The 15,183-nt window shown below is 41.0% G+C and overlaps 1 protein-coding gene across 3 annotated transcripts in view; it reads left to right on the forward strand.

The window, feature by feature from the left end:
• Positions 1-15,183, forward strand: part of MARCHF8 (membrane associated ring-CH-type finger 8) — an 84,780-nt gene that overhangs the window by 16,109 nt on the left and 53,488 nt on the right. For all 3 annotated transcript variants that reach the window (XM_041461075.1, XM_041461073.1, XM_041461074.1), the window contains exon 2: positions 5,536-5,714. In XM_041461075.1, the coding sequence (XP_041317009.1) occupies positions 5,619-5,714 (96 nt within the window). In that variant the 5' untranslated portion in view covers positions 5,536-5,618. The remainder of the gene's footprint in view (positions 1-5,535; positions 5,715-15,183) is intronic.

The following is a 15,183-nucleotide window of genomic DNA, read 5'->3' on the forward strand; positions in this document are numbered from 1 at the left end:
TTGTTAAGTTAACAAAAGCATGTGAAGTGCATGAGGCTTGATAACATCTCTTAAATACTGCTGTTAACAAAGTACTGATTAAGCTGCAGTAAACTAAAATGAAACGCAGATGCAGGATCCTCTTTTTGAAAATGCACATCTGTCATCTCTAGAAGAGCATTACATAAGATACATTAGTAGGGGAAGAGTCCGAACAAGCTCAAAATGAAATAAATAAAAGCTTCAAACTGGAGCCAACACAAGCTGATACGACTGGAAATATTTGCAAATATGGAAAATGTGGTGTACAGAAAGTAGACATAAGCTGTATCCATCTGAAATGTCAGATGTTACAGGAGTAGTAAATTCCTGTGTGCATCTTAAGTCACTGGATGAGGGCTTCTGTTACCTTCAGAACAATGACAAAAACACAAAACCAAAGGAGTTTTTTAAATGGAGCTTTGAGATTTCACATCAAGACCTCCAGCAGAAAAAAAATCCAAATCTGCATTAATAGATTATTTCAAGTCTTATTATGAGCAAGTAAGCCAGCTGATGAAGATGTTACACTATCTAGCAGCAGATTTCTTTAGGGAGTTTCTATTCCTTCTTGCGTTGGTCAGGCTTTGTGCTGCATAGAGAGGGGAAGTTTCAGAAGACCAGACTGCGTGGCAGCAATCCACAAAGTCTCGGAGCAGAATTTTCAGCCTGCATCTGGAAGATCCTGCAGTGTACAGATTGATTTATCCCATGGCAGGATTGTCACAGCAGTGGATGGTACTTCAGTGTCTACATTATGTGAACATCAGTGATCTGTTGCTTTATTTTAAACCCGTCCACCCTGCAACAGATTGTCAGAGCACTGACATAGGTGATGCTGCTCATCATTACTACTGTGGGCTAGGGCAGCTGAAGAGAAGTTAAGAAACCTTGGGGCAGACCAGAACAACTCACATGTGAAATTCTTTCCAATTTCCTTCTGTTAGTGACTATCATCTTCCTTCTGCCACAGGTTCCAGGGCATATCTTTCATGCATATAAAGACATATTATTTTAATCCAGAATACCTATTGTACTTTAAACAGGAAAGCAACTGACCTATTTGACTGGTGCATTTTTACCCCTTCTGAGTAATACAAAGCATTTGTACATACTTACATGCATCCTCGAGATGCACTTCTTTTGGTAAGCCCTGTGTACATCTGCAGCCAGTGCCACTACAGCTCCTGAGCTTCTCTTGAAGTTTTCCAGCGTACCCTGTGTAGCAAGGGTATATGGTGGACTTTCTGAAGTATAAATGACCAAAGAGAATCTGTTTGTAGACTCTGGTAGGTACCAAACCACAGACAGGAAATCCTGATTTGTGGTTACTTGCCCCATTCCAGCTGTGAATATTTGGCAAAGAGTAGTTTAGCCTTTGTGTTGGAATCTGTAATGGGCAAGTAATGGGCTGCAGTAAGTGGCAGGTGAGGAAGGACTTCCATCTGCATTCTTCCAATGGCACTTAACATTCTAACAAATCCAGCAAGTTACAGATCATTTGGTTCATCTCGTGTTCTTGCTGTCACTTGGGAAACTGAGGTCTTGACAGGGTGGATGATTAAAGCAGGAATTCCAAGTGGTTTCCACCTACGTCTGTTATTCTGAAGTTTCCTGTTTTTGTCCCTTCTCTTTGCTGAGGGATACATCTGGTGCAGGTAGTTCAGTTCACAAGATGCAGATTGAGCTCTGGGTGGGGGCCAGAGACAAGAGGCCATGAATTTCCAACCTCTTGGACATCAAAGGGCATGAAGATGAATGGTGCCAGTGAGGTAGGTGAATGGACACTGGGAGACACAGCAGGAGCAGGGGACTCAGGACGAAGAGTGAGATTTGTGTGCAGATAGACTGCGGGATGGCATTTTTAAAAGCCCAGGGGGCCCTTTGTTGGGGTACTCCTTGGAGGCACCAGCTCAGGCTGTTTGTGTTACTGCACTGTGAATAAATGGTTTTGTGGAACAAGATATCTGAGATGCTGCCATGGGAAAACCTGGGGACAAACCTGTAGGGAAACCTGGTCTGACTGTGTGAGTGGGGTGTGCAGGGAGTCAAGCAAGGGTCTCATGGGCTCTTAGGAGCCTCCTGCTTTGAAGAGGCTTCAGTCCCAGCAGTGAAAAGTCTCTGGTGTTGGAAGTGCCACTGCCAGAGTCACGTGAATGGTCAGACTGGAAGGTTTCCTTAACACCAAGTACTTCCTGCAGATAACCCAGAAGAACGTAATTTTCTGCTTCTGTCAGATGTACTGTTCAAGGGAATGCCCCAGCCACCAGGCCCAAGTCATGTGGATGCTTTTCCTTCCTTTTGTACCTCTCAGCAACCTTGAGAGACTCTGTCCTGTGTTCTCTGAATCTGGCTGGTTTTGCTGTAGCTTTGTGGTTCCAGCAATGTAATGAGGACCTAGGTGGTGTGGTTCCAGGTGTCTGCAGGCGTTTTTAGTTACTGTTTTGCCTATCCTGCAGAAAGCAAAACTGGACTACCTGAGTGGGTGAAATCTTAGCTTCACTGAACTAAGATTATCTTGGGTCTCTGCAGCCAGGATTTTTACTTTTGTCTTTTGAAATGGCATTTGTTTTGAAGACTCTCTGCAATGGGAGTATGGCTGGAGTCTATCTTTTAGGAACCAGTGTGGCTATAGATAAGAGTAACAGCTGAGCTTCAAGCTGTCCTCTGCCTTGGCATTCTCATGTGCCCCAGGCAGCTTTGCAGGAAGTTATGAACCAAGTAAAACACAGTGAAGGAGGAAGCTGAGCCCATACCTGCCCCCTCCTGAGTGAGTGTACTCTGCCGTTGGATGGAGGTGCTATAGTAATGAGGAATTCACATTTTGTGTGAGGTATGGCCTAAGCATCTAACTGGAATCCTGAACAGAAGGGGCTATCAAGGAGCAGTCTCACTGCCTTGGCACTTCTTCCTTTTTGGCAGGCCCCCAATTTCATGTGCTTCAAGTTTGGATCCTACTTTACAAGTGCCCAACTCTTCACCTTTGAATCAGGTAGGACGTGGAATTAATTTACCTGTGAGATATCCTGTGGAACTTGTCATAGCTTGCTTTGTGTTGGGTTTGAGTGGCATTGCTTTTCTGGCATGCTTGTCTGTTTGTACTCAGTACTGCAGATGGTCTGTTCATTCACGTAACTTTATCCTTTAATTAGCCCTGTGGAGTTAAAGTGCTTTAGGTTGATACAGACAGAATTTGAGTTGTGTGCATTATTAGGGACCCAGCAGACTGGGGATGCGACAGGGTGGCATCTGGGTTTAGTTTACAGCTTTCTCTAAGCTACCCTTGAACAAAGGCAGGCTTTATTAGAGTGTCTGCCAGGCTTCTTTACCAGAGGAGGGCTGTTTCACATCATCTTTGAGTACACAGTTGGATTATATCTGCTGTTTGAGCTCTTTCAAAGAATTCTAACACATGCTGTCCTTGAAATACCTGCAAAAATACTGGTTTGACTTGTTTGCCATCATCAGAGAGGGTTAACTGTGTTTTCCAATAATTTTCCGTGTTCTCTATATAGTCATAACTTGTCCTTGCCTGCAAGCCCATAACCCTTTTTGAGGGGAGACACAGAGCAGAACTCCTTCACTTTTGCTCCGTTATCACAGGCAATAGTACAAAACATATTACCTGGCATATTTTCATTGAAGCTCAGTGTTCTCTGCATTTGCTTTCACTGTTTTCTTGGGAAAATACCTTCCCTACCCGCCTTGTTTATTGTGGTTTGATAATCCCATCTCGGCTCATGTTTATATTCCCTCTGGCTTGGCTCTTTTAGAGGATGTAACTAAGCAGGTGTGGGGAGGATCTGAGGAGGTTCTCTGTTTTCTCTTTGTGCTGGGATTCAGTAATGCTGGTAAATCTCATGTTTGCATTTGTCCTCCAGTACGGAAGTGTCCTTGTTGCTAGTTTATGCACACTGATATATTTTACTTTTAAAGTAAGTGATGCCTGAAAGTTACGGAGGCGTTGCCTTTAAAGCTCTCATGCGTGCTTTATGATGCTGTCTTGGCCTCTATGGGAGTAATACAAATCCTGCCCACGTGTCAGTAAAGCTCATGAACTTGGCTGAGTGCTCGAACGGGCAAACAGCATCATGCAGCAGATGGAGTGTGTGATTGGGATGCAAGCAGGCCTTGCTTACATTTTTGGTTTTGCTCATGATTTTCTCTACAACCTTTGATAATTCTTTCCCCCTCAGTGGAAAGAGGATAGTGAACTGTCATTGTCCATATAAATTGCCTCGGAACTTAATTTTTTTTTTCTATTGTTTAATCAAAACCCTTTTTCGATTGTTTAGTCAAAATAGTTGATCCTGTTTTCATTTTCACAACTGCAGTATTCCTGTGTAGTCTAGTGGAAATAAGCCAGGCTTTTTAGGTTTTTGATTACACAAAATATGCTGAATGGTCTGGTTCTATCTTTAAAACTTCCAATTAAATGTTAAATTAAAAATGTATGCAGTATAAATTAAGGGTATGCACTAAGTGCTAAGCGATACTACTTCCAGATTATTAAACATAATACAGAGGGCATTTATCTAGTCTCTGTTTTCTGCTTTTTCATATTCAGAACCAGACAAACAAAAAGTTGGTATGTTATGGAAACAGAACAGTGCATCATTCAGTTGCCCTGTTTAATATAGTCCCTGCTGTGTTAATGCCTTTCTAATCTGTTCTTTAAACACAATTGATTGTGTCTCATTTATGGCAAATTACATTTCAAATAAACACGCCATGATATTACATGTTTCAAAAAGCTTTTTATTTATTGTAACTTCACTAATCTAATAAAAGCTATGGTTAATTATGCCTGCCTTTCAGATTAGCATTGCCAATTTTGGCTAATTTATGTCTATGTCTATCTTTCCTATGTGTAATGCTTCCCTGTTACATTAGTAGAAGAAGGATAAAGTGTGTGTAGTCCATCCAGTGAATTCACAATCCCTAGTGAGGGATTTTGATTATATTAATCTCTAATAGTCTTAGGAAAGGAACAGCTCATGTGATATATCTTTCAGCTGGTACAGGTTTATATGGTACAGGTTTATATGAATGACAAGAGCCAGATGCGGGCTGTTTTCTGTTTTTAGCCAAAGCTGCATCATTCAGGTTTTTTTAGGATGACTCCTGAGGCAATTTGATCCAGTATCGGGGGTTGGCAGTTCAGAAAACTTATGATCTTTGTTCCTTGCAGCTCCAGGTAGCACGCTCAGCTTGGAGAGCTGCACTTCCTCCTTCTCCCTATCCAAGCAAACTCAAGCATGATCCCTGCCCTCTAGCTCTGCTCTTAGAATGCTTTCAGAACTGGTTGAGAATTTATTTGTTCATTTTGCGTTAATTGCGCTCTGACCTGTCTAGTTAAAATTCTTTAGACTTTTTGTGTCTCTTCTCACCCAGCAAGGGCACCAGAATCCAGAGAAAATAAGACATATGTCTTGGTCCAGTGGATGGCATAGCTTTGGTTTAGAAATTACCATATTTCAAGCTACTTTAACATCATCTAATATTTTTATTTTTTAGTTGCAAGGCCTTACAATGGCACAGAATGAGCACTGCGTTCAAGCCTCCTTCCTGTAAATGATAGGACCAAACAAGGCGGTGTGATGAACATGCCACTGCATCAAATCTCTGTCATTCCAGCTCAGGATGTTACCTCTTCCAGAGTCTCCAGGAGCAAGACCAAAGAAAAAGAAGAACAGGTACTGTCAGATATGCTTGATTTTCACTAGAAGCTATCTAAGTCTAAAATGATAGGGGTTACCAAATCAGACCTGATTCTATTCCAAAGCCCAAATTCCTTGCATTACTGCTGCTTTTAGTGAGGACAAATGCTACCAAATTATCTTCTTATTTTTGTGTTTGCTATTTTAAAGCAGCTGGCTGCAAAATTCTAGAAATTGTTGTTGAGTAACTTCTGCAAAATTCAAGTTACAGCCCTCTATTTTGCATAAGAATTCAAGGCAGATAGGGATTTGGATGATGGTTCTAATGCAATTATTGTAGAAGCTGTTACAGGTGTATTTAAAGAAAAATTATATTAAATGTGAACTCCTATATGTAGCCATGCATCCTGTTTTTCTTTGCTCTTGGTAGCATGTAGTAGCTGTGCTGTATTTCAAAGTGACTAGAATATCACAAGGAAGACTGTATACACCCATATGTATACATGCTCTACTGGTTTATGCACTATGATTTGCATTCTTAATTTGGGAGTGTGTGTGTGAGTGAAATCAATCTGAGGTCTTGCTGTTGGTGCTAATGCAAAAGTATCTGTGGTATCTACTGATTATGAGTCCAGTAAAATCCAATCAATACACCACTTAACAGTTTGTAATAGCATGTGAAGACTAGATTATGTCTAGTCTTCACATGCCAACCTTATTTATCTGGGCTGTGTCTGATCCAGCCCAAAAACTTTAATGTGCATCATGCTTCAGTGTACACTGTACTGTATTGATCTTATATTATCTGTCAGTTCCACAGAAACATCTTTGTGGTTTTGTAGCTTTAACAAAATGACGTCAATTCACATTATGGCACAGCTGCAGGGCTTGCTTTGTGGACTGCTCAGCAGTGGTTAACTCTTGAGGAGACCTAGAGTGGTGCTGATTATAGAAAGGGTGTAGCTTATGTATAAGGGACTAGAAAGACACTGTCATGTTACAGAAAGAGATTCACCAACACTAACTTTGAGTAGGGTAAAAGAGTAATTTCTGATGTGTTGTGGTAATTTGCCCTGATGACCCATCTCACCTGACAGCTGTCTAGATTGCACCTCTCAAAGTCACCAGGAGAAATAAACTGTCCTGATATTGGCTGGTTTGAGTCTTTTCCTCAGTAACATCTTAAAATGGATTCTAGCCATTCTGATTCTTAAACCAGTAATTAATTAGGCTGGCACACTGCTGCTTTCAGTTGCCAGAACTAGGCAAGAAGTTACCATCACAGAGGAGATGCTCTAAATCCACAAAACACATTGTCTCAGGAGTCTGCTGGAATCTGTCACTTCCCCTGTCACATACAGTTACTGTCTGAGCAGCTCCCTGGGTAAGAGGGCTCTGCTGTTTGCTCCCTTTGGTGCTCTCCCATATAGTAACTGTATGTGCTGAGCGAAACAGTTCCTTTGTCAAATGCCGGGCAGTGCTGTGAATTTACTCTGCTCTGGGGCAGTGGAGATTAGGAGGCAGATCAGAGCAGCTTGAGCCTCTAACCACACAATAGGTTCCAGTGAGAGTCTCAATTCCTCTTCTAAACATGTTTTTAATTTCCAACAACAGTGACTGGTGTTAACAAATATCCCCTGTGTTTCTGTCATGATAACTAGTTGAAATGTTGATTATTGTTCCCCTTGCTGGGCTGCTGTTATATTTTCAAGCCTTGGCACATTAGAAACAGAACAGTTTAAATATGTGCAGTGTTGAAGAGGAAGTGGGACCATGCAAGCAATAGATTAGGTTAACTTGGAAACACTTTGTGTTTCCCAAGTCTTGTCCTTCCTGTCTCCATCAGCATATTTATTCATCCCCAGGTGTCCTGCATTCTGCCAAAACTACAGCTGGAACTGACACTGTGGCTGCTCCTGTGCACGATCCTGGGTCTTGTATTCCCTTCCTCACTCGTGCTTCTGGTGTTAACCTTTAATGCTGGATCTTACAGTGAGCTGGAGGGCAATCAGTTTGTTAATGTGCTGGCTTTGACAGATCCAGTTAAATTTTCATATTGCATCAGTTAGGATGGTCAAGGATACTTTCTAGTGAGAGTCCCTGTTAACTCTTGGATGCAGTCAAGACCCACTGGGCAAGACTGAGTTTTGCTCATATTTAAAGAATATAGTAAAGGGGAGATGATATGCAAGAGAAAAAGAATTTCAAGATTATCCTTGCCATATTTTAAATCAGATTTTAATTTCAAAATGCCTGTCTTCTCTTGAGATAGTAACTCCAATATAAAGAGCGGCGATGCAGCTGAACATGATCCTGTATTGGGCAAATCTGCTGGGCAGTTGCAGGTAGTTGTGCCCTAGGTAACGTCTACTGTACAAGAGATTGATACTAGGTAAAACTAAGAAGGTGTTCCAGTACAAAGTCAGTGTAACTTCAGTACTTGTGTATTTCAGTTGCATAAGTTCCCATTAGACAGCATAGGTCACAGTTATTTCCTTATGCTGTAGTTGCTCTAGACACAGTTCTTATGTCTGCAAAAACATACAATAGTTTCTGAGAAAAATCTGTAACATTTCACAGTTTGATTCAAGTACCATGATATTCTTACATTTTATTATATAGTAAGAATAGGAAATTTCTTATATTTTCTGTGCAGGAACAGTAAGCTACTCAAACAAATGGGTACACTGTGGTCTTAAAATATTTTGAGTTGTACAAAGCTACTTGACAATGTGAACAAAATCAAACCACAATCAAAACCAATAGTACTATTTCACAGATAAATGTGTAGGTTTGCTATGTAGGACCAGGCTTCTTAGACCAAGTGTATTTCCAGGCGTGAACTTAATGTACATATCTCCCCTGTTTATTAACAAGCTGTGGCTGAAGCCACGGTGAATAAAGGTAGAGTGTCATCTAGCAGATGAAATTTTGTCTTGCTTTCATTTTTGCTATTTCAAGCCAGACCTTTGGTATGTTGGTACTTACATCCTGCATTGTTAGAAGTCCTTTGGAGGAAAGGCTCAAGAAGCACAGCAGCAGAAAATTAAGGGCCAAGGTGCCTAGAGAGAGAACTTCCACCAGTCTGTGAAAAATCAGTGTCTTTCCTATTTCCCAGAACATGCTTTATATTCTGCTATCTTTTGTGATTATGGGTGCGGTTAGTTATCCACATATCTCATAGAGCTGCAGAGGAAGAATTCTCAATCTGAACAGTACAGATTTCTTACTCTTTCTTCTCTTCTATGCTTCTGGTCAAGATGTAGCTCTTGTATTTCAGGTTAAAGCTTGGTTTTATTCTAGTTTTTCTTGCTACAAGAGGAAATTTTCTGGACTATTGTTTTGTGACTAAATGAAGAACAGCAAGAAATCCTTACCGCCTTTATCATCACAATCCAGTTTGTCATACTGAGTGATGATGTATAATACCTAGGCATGCTTCATGGCAGATTAAAATGTAGATTCAACACCTGTGGAAGACTGTGGCAAAAATCCTACTGAATTTGAAGAAGTGTTAGGAGGAAAGGCTTTTGCCTACCTTTTCTGGTCTATGTCCTCAGTGATATATATACATAGGAGCCTGATAGATTCAGGTTAATGTAATTTCAACATTTAAAATGGTTGAAATGTGAGGTTAGCAGCAGTATTTTGTGAAACTTTGTCCATATCCCCAGTAAAATGAGGAAGTTCATAAAGGGATTATTACTCTTGCATTTAATTCCGATGAACTGATAGCTTTAAGGGCTATTAATAACCATCATTAGCTTCTTACTTACCCTTCACTAGGAATAGCTTCATGCTTACCTGATTTAAGGGAGAGTCGCTCCATTGTGTGTGGAAGCTAGAACCCCCTTCCCCTGTTTGGTGGGCAGGGTGCTGGCAGCAGTGTTTCCTAGTGCATGCAAAAGCAAACAGCTCTCAGGATTTCATGGGAAACAAGGAAACAATGCTGGCATGTGATTGAGGTGGAGTTCTGTGTTTGTTATATCATTGTCTTTTATAGGGCTTTCTGCCTTCCTCACTGAAGCAGACTGATGTCTGCTACAGTTTGTTAGTGTTACTGCAGTGAGTGAAGCTCCCTCAGCAATAGCTTTTCACCGCTCTTCTAAAAATGTTCGCCAGCCATGGCCTCTGGTGCTGTGATCTCTGCAGATCTCATAAGCAGATCAAGGATGGGTGGGATCAGTGGTGGAATGAGAGATCGTGAGATGTTGGTGCAAGTCATTTTTGGGCACAGTACTGTTGCTTCTCAATAGCCTCAACCTGTGACTCAATACCAAGCTGTTATCAAAGATCACATAGCATTTATCACAAATGCAGATCAATGTGCTAGTCAGATTTAAACTTGACGATTCCAGTTGATCAGCTGAAACTCCCTTCTGTTCACTACTCTTGCTTTCTAAGTGCTGTGTAGCACTGGCTGCTTCATGCTCAGCAGAGATGGCTGTGATTGTCCCTGACATCTCCAGGTACTTCTCAAAGCTGTCATCTGGAACATACTGAGTGCCTAATTTGTCTGGGTGAAATTGTGGTGAGAGAAGCATATTGTAAGGCATCTTCATAAAGTTCTTCTGCCTTCGTAATGATCTCCTGCATCCTGTAACAGGAAAGGCACCATGGCCTATTGATTCAAATAAGCCATGTCTTACTGGAAAAGCAGGACTTAGGGGAAAAAAGGCAATTGATGCATTTGCAAGAGTTTATAGTCATAGATCAGTATTCTCAAGGTAAAAGTGTGTGCTTTATGTTGTTGAATCTAGAGTGACACTTTGAGGGCTTTTTAAGGTACAGAAGCACTCTGTGACTTTCTCCATTCACTTTTTGGACTTTGAGCTGTGAATGTAGTCTCTGAGTGGCTGAATTTGGTCCAGATACGCAGGCTTTGTAAGGCTCTGTGTGGCTGTGTTTGGTTTTGCTTGCCCATTAAACTAAATCATTCATTAAGCAGCCAGACTTTAAATCCTTTGTGAATTTTACCCCTTATTTTTTTTGTACTGTGATTTGTGTGTTTATGTGTAGCTATGTCATACATTAACATGGGGTCTGATATTTTTCCTTTCTGAAGTTTGCTTTGTATCAAAACTGGCTAACTATGGAAGGATTTTTGTCTGAGTATTCTTTATCTCTTCTGTGAGAAGCAGAATGTACTTTTCCTGCTGTACTTCTTGCAGGCATAGGCTCAGAGTGGATGGGAATTGTGAACACCTTTCCTGACAATTCAAATGTTGTTTTTTACTGTGTTTTTCGATAGATCATAAATCATTTCTCAGAAAAAGTTACATTTTCCACTCTTCCTGTGCCTTGCCAGCTTAAGGGCTTGCTTCTACTGTCCCATGTGTTCCTGGCAAGAGCATGACTTACCTTGCCTTTGGTGTGGTACCTGAAAAACTGTCAAGAAGCACACAGAGTGAAGTCAGGCTTGAATTAAGCAAGGTCTGTAATCTGGGGTTTGTTTTTGTTCTACCAACCTGCTAGATGGCATTGGGCAAATCCTTTGGGCTCTTGTGCTATCCTGACTCTCATCTGTGAAAGAGGGCTGGCCCTGCTGACTAGCCTTGTAAAGGACTTGAGGTGTATGGATAAAAGCTGAGCAGCTGGAAGCCTTTGTCACTAGGTCCTTTGAGATGTCTGCTTTGCTAGAGCCCCAATTTGCAGACGTTTGTGCTGATGGCCAAGCGCCCTGTTCTGCTGCTGAACATGGTGGGCATGGGGAATGTGGAGAGCAGAGGTGTCTTCGTCCTGGTGGTGAGTGTTGCTCGCTCTCAGTCATGGTGAATGTGCAAAATGTTGTGACTTTCCTGAATTTCTTCTGCTCTTACTGTGCTTGAGTGCAGGATGAGAAGCTGGTCCTCTCAAGCCCTACTCTTGGAAGGCAGCACTTGCTGCTTCCCGACAAGCCCCAGTGAAGGGGGAAGAGAGGAGACAGGAAGTGGGAGGGAGGGGATGGGATGGGAGGGAGCTGCTCCTGCTTGAGCAGTCCTAACAAAAAAGTCAGATCACGCTGTTTGATTCTGCATTGTGTTTGTTTTGGAGTGTGTACAGCATGTGTGTGTGAGGAAAGGAGCAGATGGCTGCTGAGTGGGGATGAATTACAAAAGGAAAAGTGTGGGAAGTGGTTTCTGAAAGGATTTTGAGCATTTTTTTCTTTTAAAAATTCAGTAAACATTATGAAAACTAACAGCAGTAGATACAGCAGCAGAGTTTTAGATAGTGATTCTTTAAAGAAGAGGCTTCAGCAGTTTCAGATTTTGCGGTTCACTTATAATCACTTGTTTGTTTACAATCTCTGTTTTGACTTTGCTTATTGCATGTGAACTCCTTACTTTGATGTCTCAAGACCAGAAACTTAATGATTATGATCTCAAGCAGTTGCATGAACCTGAATTTTAAACCACCTCTCCGATATTAAGAAAATCTGTCTGGCTTTTATTAGCAGCTCCCTTAAGTAAGCTATTTAAGTAAGCCACTTAAATCATTCTTCAGAAAATATTGTATTCCAGAGTGCTGATAGTCATGTATGCTTAGGTGGTGTTTTGCAGGTCAGTTAATATTTCTGGTGTTTGTTAATGTGCAACAACTTTCCATAAAGGGAACCCTGGAAGTGAGCTTGTGACTTTGGAGTTTTATGGGTTTTTTTTCTTCCCTGGCAGAAGCATGCTTGTTTGTTTGCCTTCTGTTGAGATGTGTGTGTCAGTCATGATCCCACAGTGATGTATATGTGCATATAAATACCTGTGTTGATGAAATCACCACAGCTCCACAAAGACATTAGTCGAGACTTGATTGTAGTGTGCAGTGATTGCCATCATCCATTGGCTATCCTGTTTCTCTCAAGTGAGGCTGTCAGATTCCTGCAAACTGATTTTTAAAGTTCTTTGTTCATTAAATGTAATTTCTGTAAATGAGACACCCTAGAAGTACAGATGGTTTTTCCTTCTGTAGGATGCTTTGCCTCATGCATGGATGCATAATGAATGACTTCGTTGATTTGATCTTTCAGACAGATGTGTTTCTTTGCCTGGTAAAATAAAGTAGGTTGGGTTTGGTGTTGGGGTTGTTTTTTAGGGTGGTCTGTTTTGGGTTGTTTTGGACAGAAGGAGGAGGACTAACAATTCTGCCAGAGAGGCGTGGTGTAGTACCCTTAATGCACTTGAACCTCAGTGAGTTTTAAAACTGTGTCTAGTTTTAAGCTGCTGATTCCCCTTAAACCCTGCACCCCAGTGATTTATGGTTAAAACTTCAGCAAAATTATATATGGGCTTAGATTTGTACCTTGAACTTAGCTGATTCTACTTGGTCTTTATGCCACGTATGAATAATTCTTGACAGGGCCAGGGGAAGTTGTTCTTCAGAAGTTGCTCCTCCCACTTTGCTGAAATCTAAGCTGTTAGGCGTACAACCTTCTGAGTCAATAGTCCTCACAACTAGAAACAAAATCCACCTTTGGGATTCATTTCGCTTCTCTTGGTCCCAGGAGTGATGGTCTCTCATCTGCTACTAAATATGTTTCTCTCTGGCAGAAAACATAGCTCCTGTTTTAGGAATTTTCTTCTGGAGATTTTTGCATAACAGCCACAAGTCAAAGCATACTTTTATTACTGAGCAAGCCCATGCATGTATTCTTTGAGATCAGTGGTTGAAATTCAGAATTTCATTTTTTAGGAGTCAAGAATTGAATTCCAAAAACAAAGGAAGGAGCAGAATTCACCTATTTGTCAAGTTCTACATTTACTTAAATCCCAGTCCTCCCTTCCTGTAAATAGGCACTACTTTGATGTTGATGAAAATGAGTCAAAGTGGCCCGTTTATAATTTTTTCATTTGCTTGAATGTAGACCACACTTGATTCCTTGTGCACCTGGACTACAGGTGGCTGTTAGTGTCAGGGAGAGGGTTGTCCTTGAGTATGCAGCACTTGACTTCACCTCTGTGCTAAGTGAGCACTGCGTGTTTCCACCATGTTCTTTAAGGTTGCAGCATTTCTGGTGTTCCTGGAGGCAGGAATCTGGGGCTGTGTCGCCAACTGCTTTGCACACATGTTGTGCATCTGTCAGGGTAACTGGAAGTAGGTATGTTTAGCACAGATACTCATACACTCAGATTCTATAAGTGTGGAAGCAATTTTTGGTGTATTTTTAAGATTAGAACATTTTTAGTAATAAGCTTGCATCTTATGCTTTGATTTTTCTGGGACCTTAAAGTAATGAAATGGGGTGTACATCCAATTTTTTTGTGTAACCTACTGAGGTCTGTATCAAAGCTGGATTTGGAGTCACAGATTTCCAGTGTGCCTCACTGCCTTGAAGGATAATTGTATCTCCTACTCTTTGGTACTTACACCTTGGAAAATCACTGCTTTAGGTCTCACAGACGTAGAAGTATTTATGGCTATTTTTATGTAAAAAGTCAATCAGTTTTTTTTCTAACTCTCAAGTTCCTCTCTAGTGTGTAGTTGTGTTCATTAGTTAAGTGTATTTTATGTAATATCTCGTGATAATTATGGCTTGGCATCAAATTCTTAAAGTATTAGATTATCCTTTTCCTAGAATTTAGAGAGAGGAGCCTAAAAAAGATATTTTAAAAGTTTAAAGGAGGCTGATCTTGGTGGTTTGGATTTTTCCTGTAAAGAGGTGAAGGAGCAGCCTTGTAACACATTGAGAACTTTTGCTGAATGGAAAATTGCAAAATCAGAACTGTTTTAGCCTGCTGTGGCTAGATGCACAAACCCCATGTCAGTTGTAAAGTTTCTCCTGGCAATTATCTGCCTGCCTATTTCTAGTAATGTTCCCAAGCAGTAGATACAAGAGGAGGTGGGTAATGGGTTGTTCAGGTTGAAACAAGATGTGTTTGCCTCAGACAGTGGCTTGTGTGATACTTTCTTCCTTCAGTTTTTATTCATAATAACAGTGAAAAGTTGTGATTGATCCCAGAGAATACAAAAGAGTTGTTTGGGCTTGGTTTCCCTCCAGTATTCTGGAGTTCACTGTTACTCAGGTGGCTGAAAGCACGTTATTTGGGTCAAGATTGCAAGGCAGCCTTGTATGCAATGAAGTGAAACATTTGCTAATTTTTGCATCTTAATTTCTCCAAGCTGGTTAACTTAACAACAGTTAAGCAACTTCGTTCTGCATGCAATACTGGAATGTGAGGTCCTCTTTGGCTGCTAACAAGCTTCACGTACTCCAGAGACACTGGAGTTACTGAAACATGCACAGGCAGATTTGTGGTAGTGACCCCTAAATACAGGGGTTTCTGTTTTCATGCTCCACGGTTGGGATATCTGGGAGAAGTGAAGCACAGCTACTGCATACCTGTAAACTTTAAACCATAGCCATTTTAAGTTAAATAGTGACAAAGGAAGCATTAGGGTAGTTCATGGGAACCTTAGCAAATTAGGACCACTGGGTACTGCCGGTGCTGATTTGTGCTTAATCTAAGAAAAGGTATCTTCTCTCTTACAGCTGGGAATAGGACTGAGCTGGTTCTCTTCTGTGATTAATAAAAAA

The sequence above is a fragment of the Pyrgilauda ruficollis genome, unplaced genomic scaffold, assembly GCF_017590135.1.
Source record: "Pyrgilauda ruficollis isolate IOZ18807 unplaced genomic scaffold, ASM1759013v1 scaffold15, whole genome shotgun sequence".
NCBI classification, from domain to species: Eukaryota; Metazoa; Chordata; class Aves; order Passeriformes; family Passeridae; genus Pyrgilauda; species Pyrgilauda ruficollis.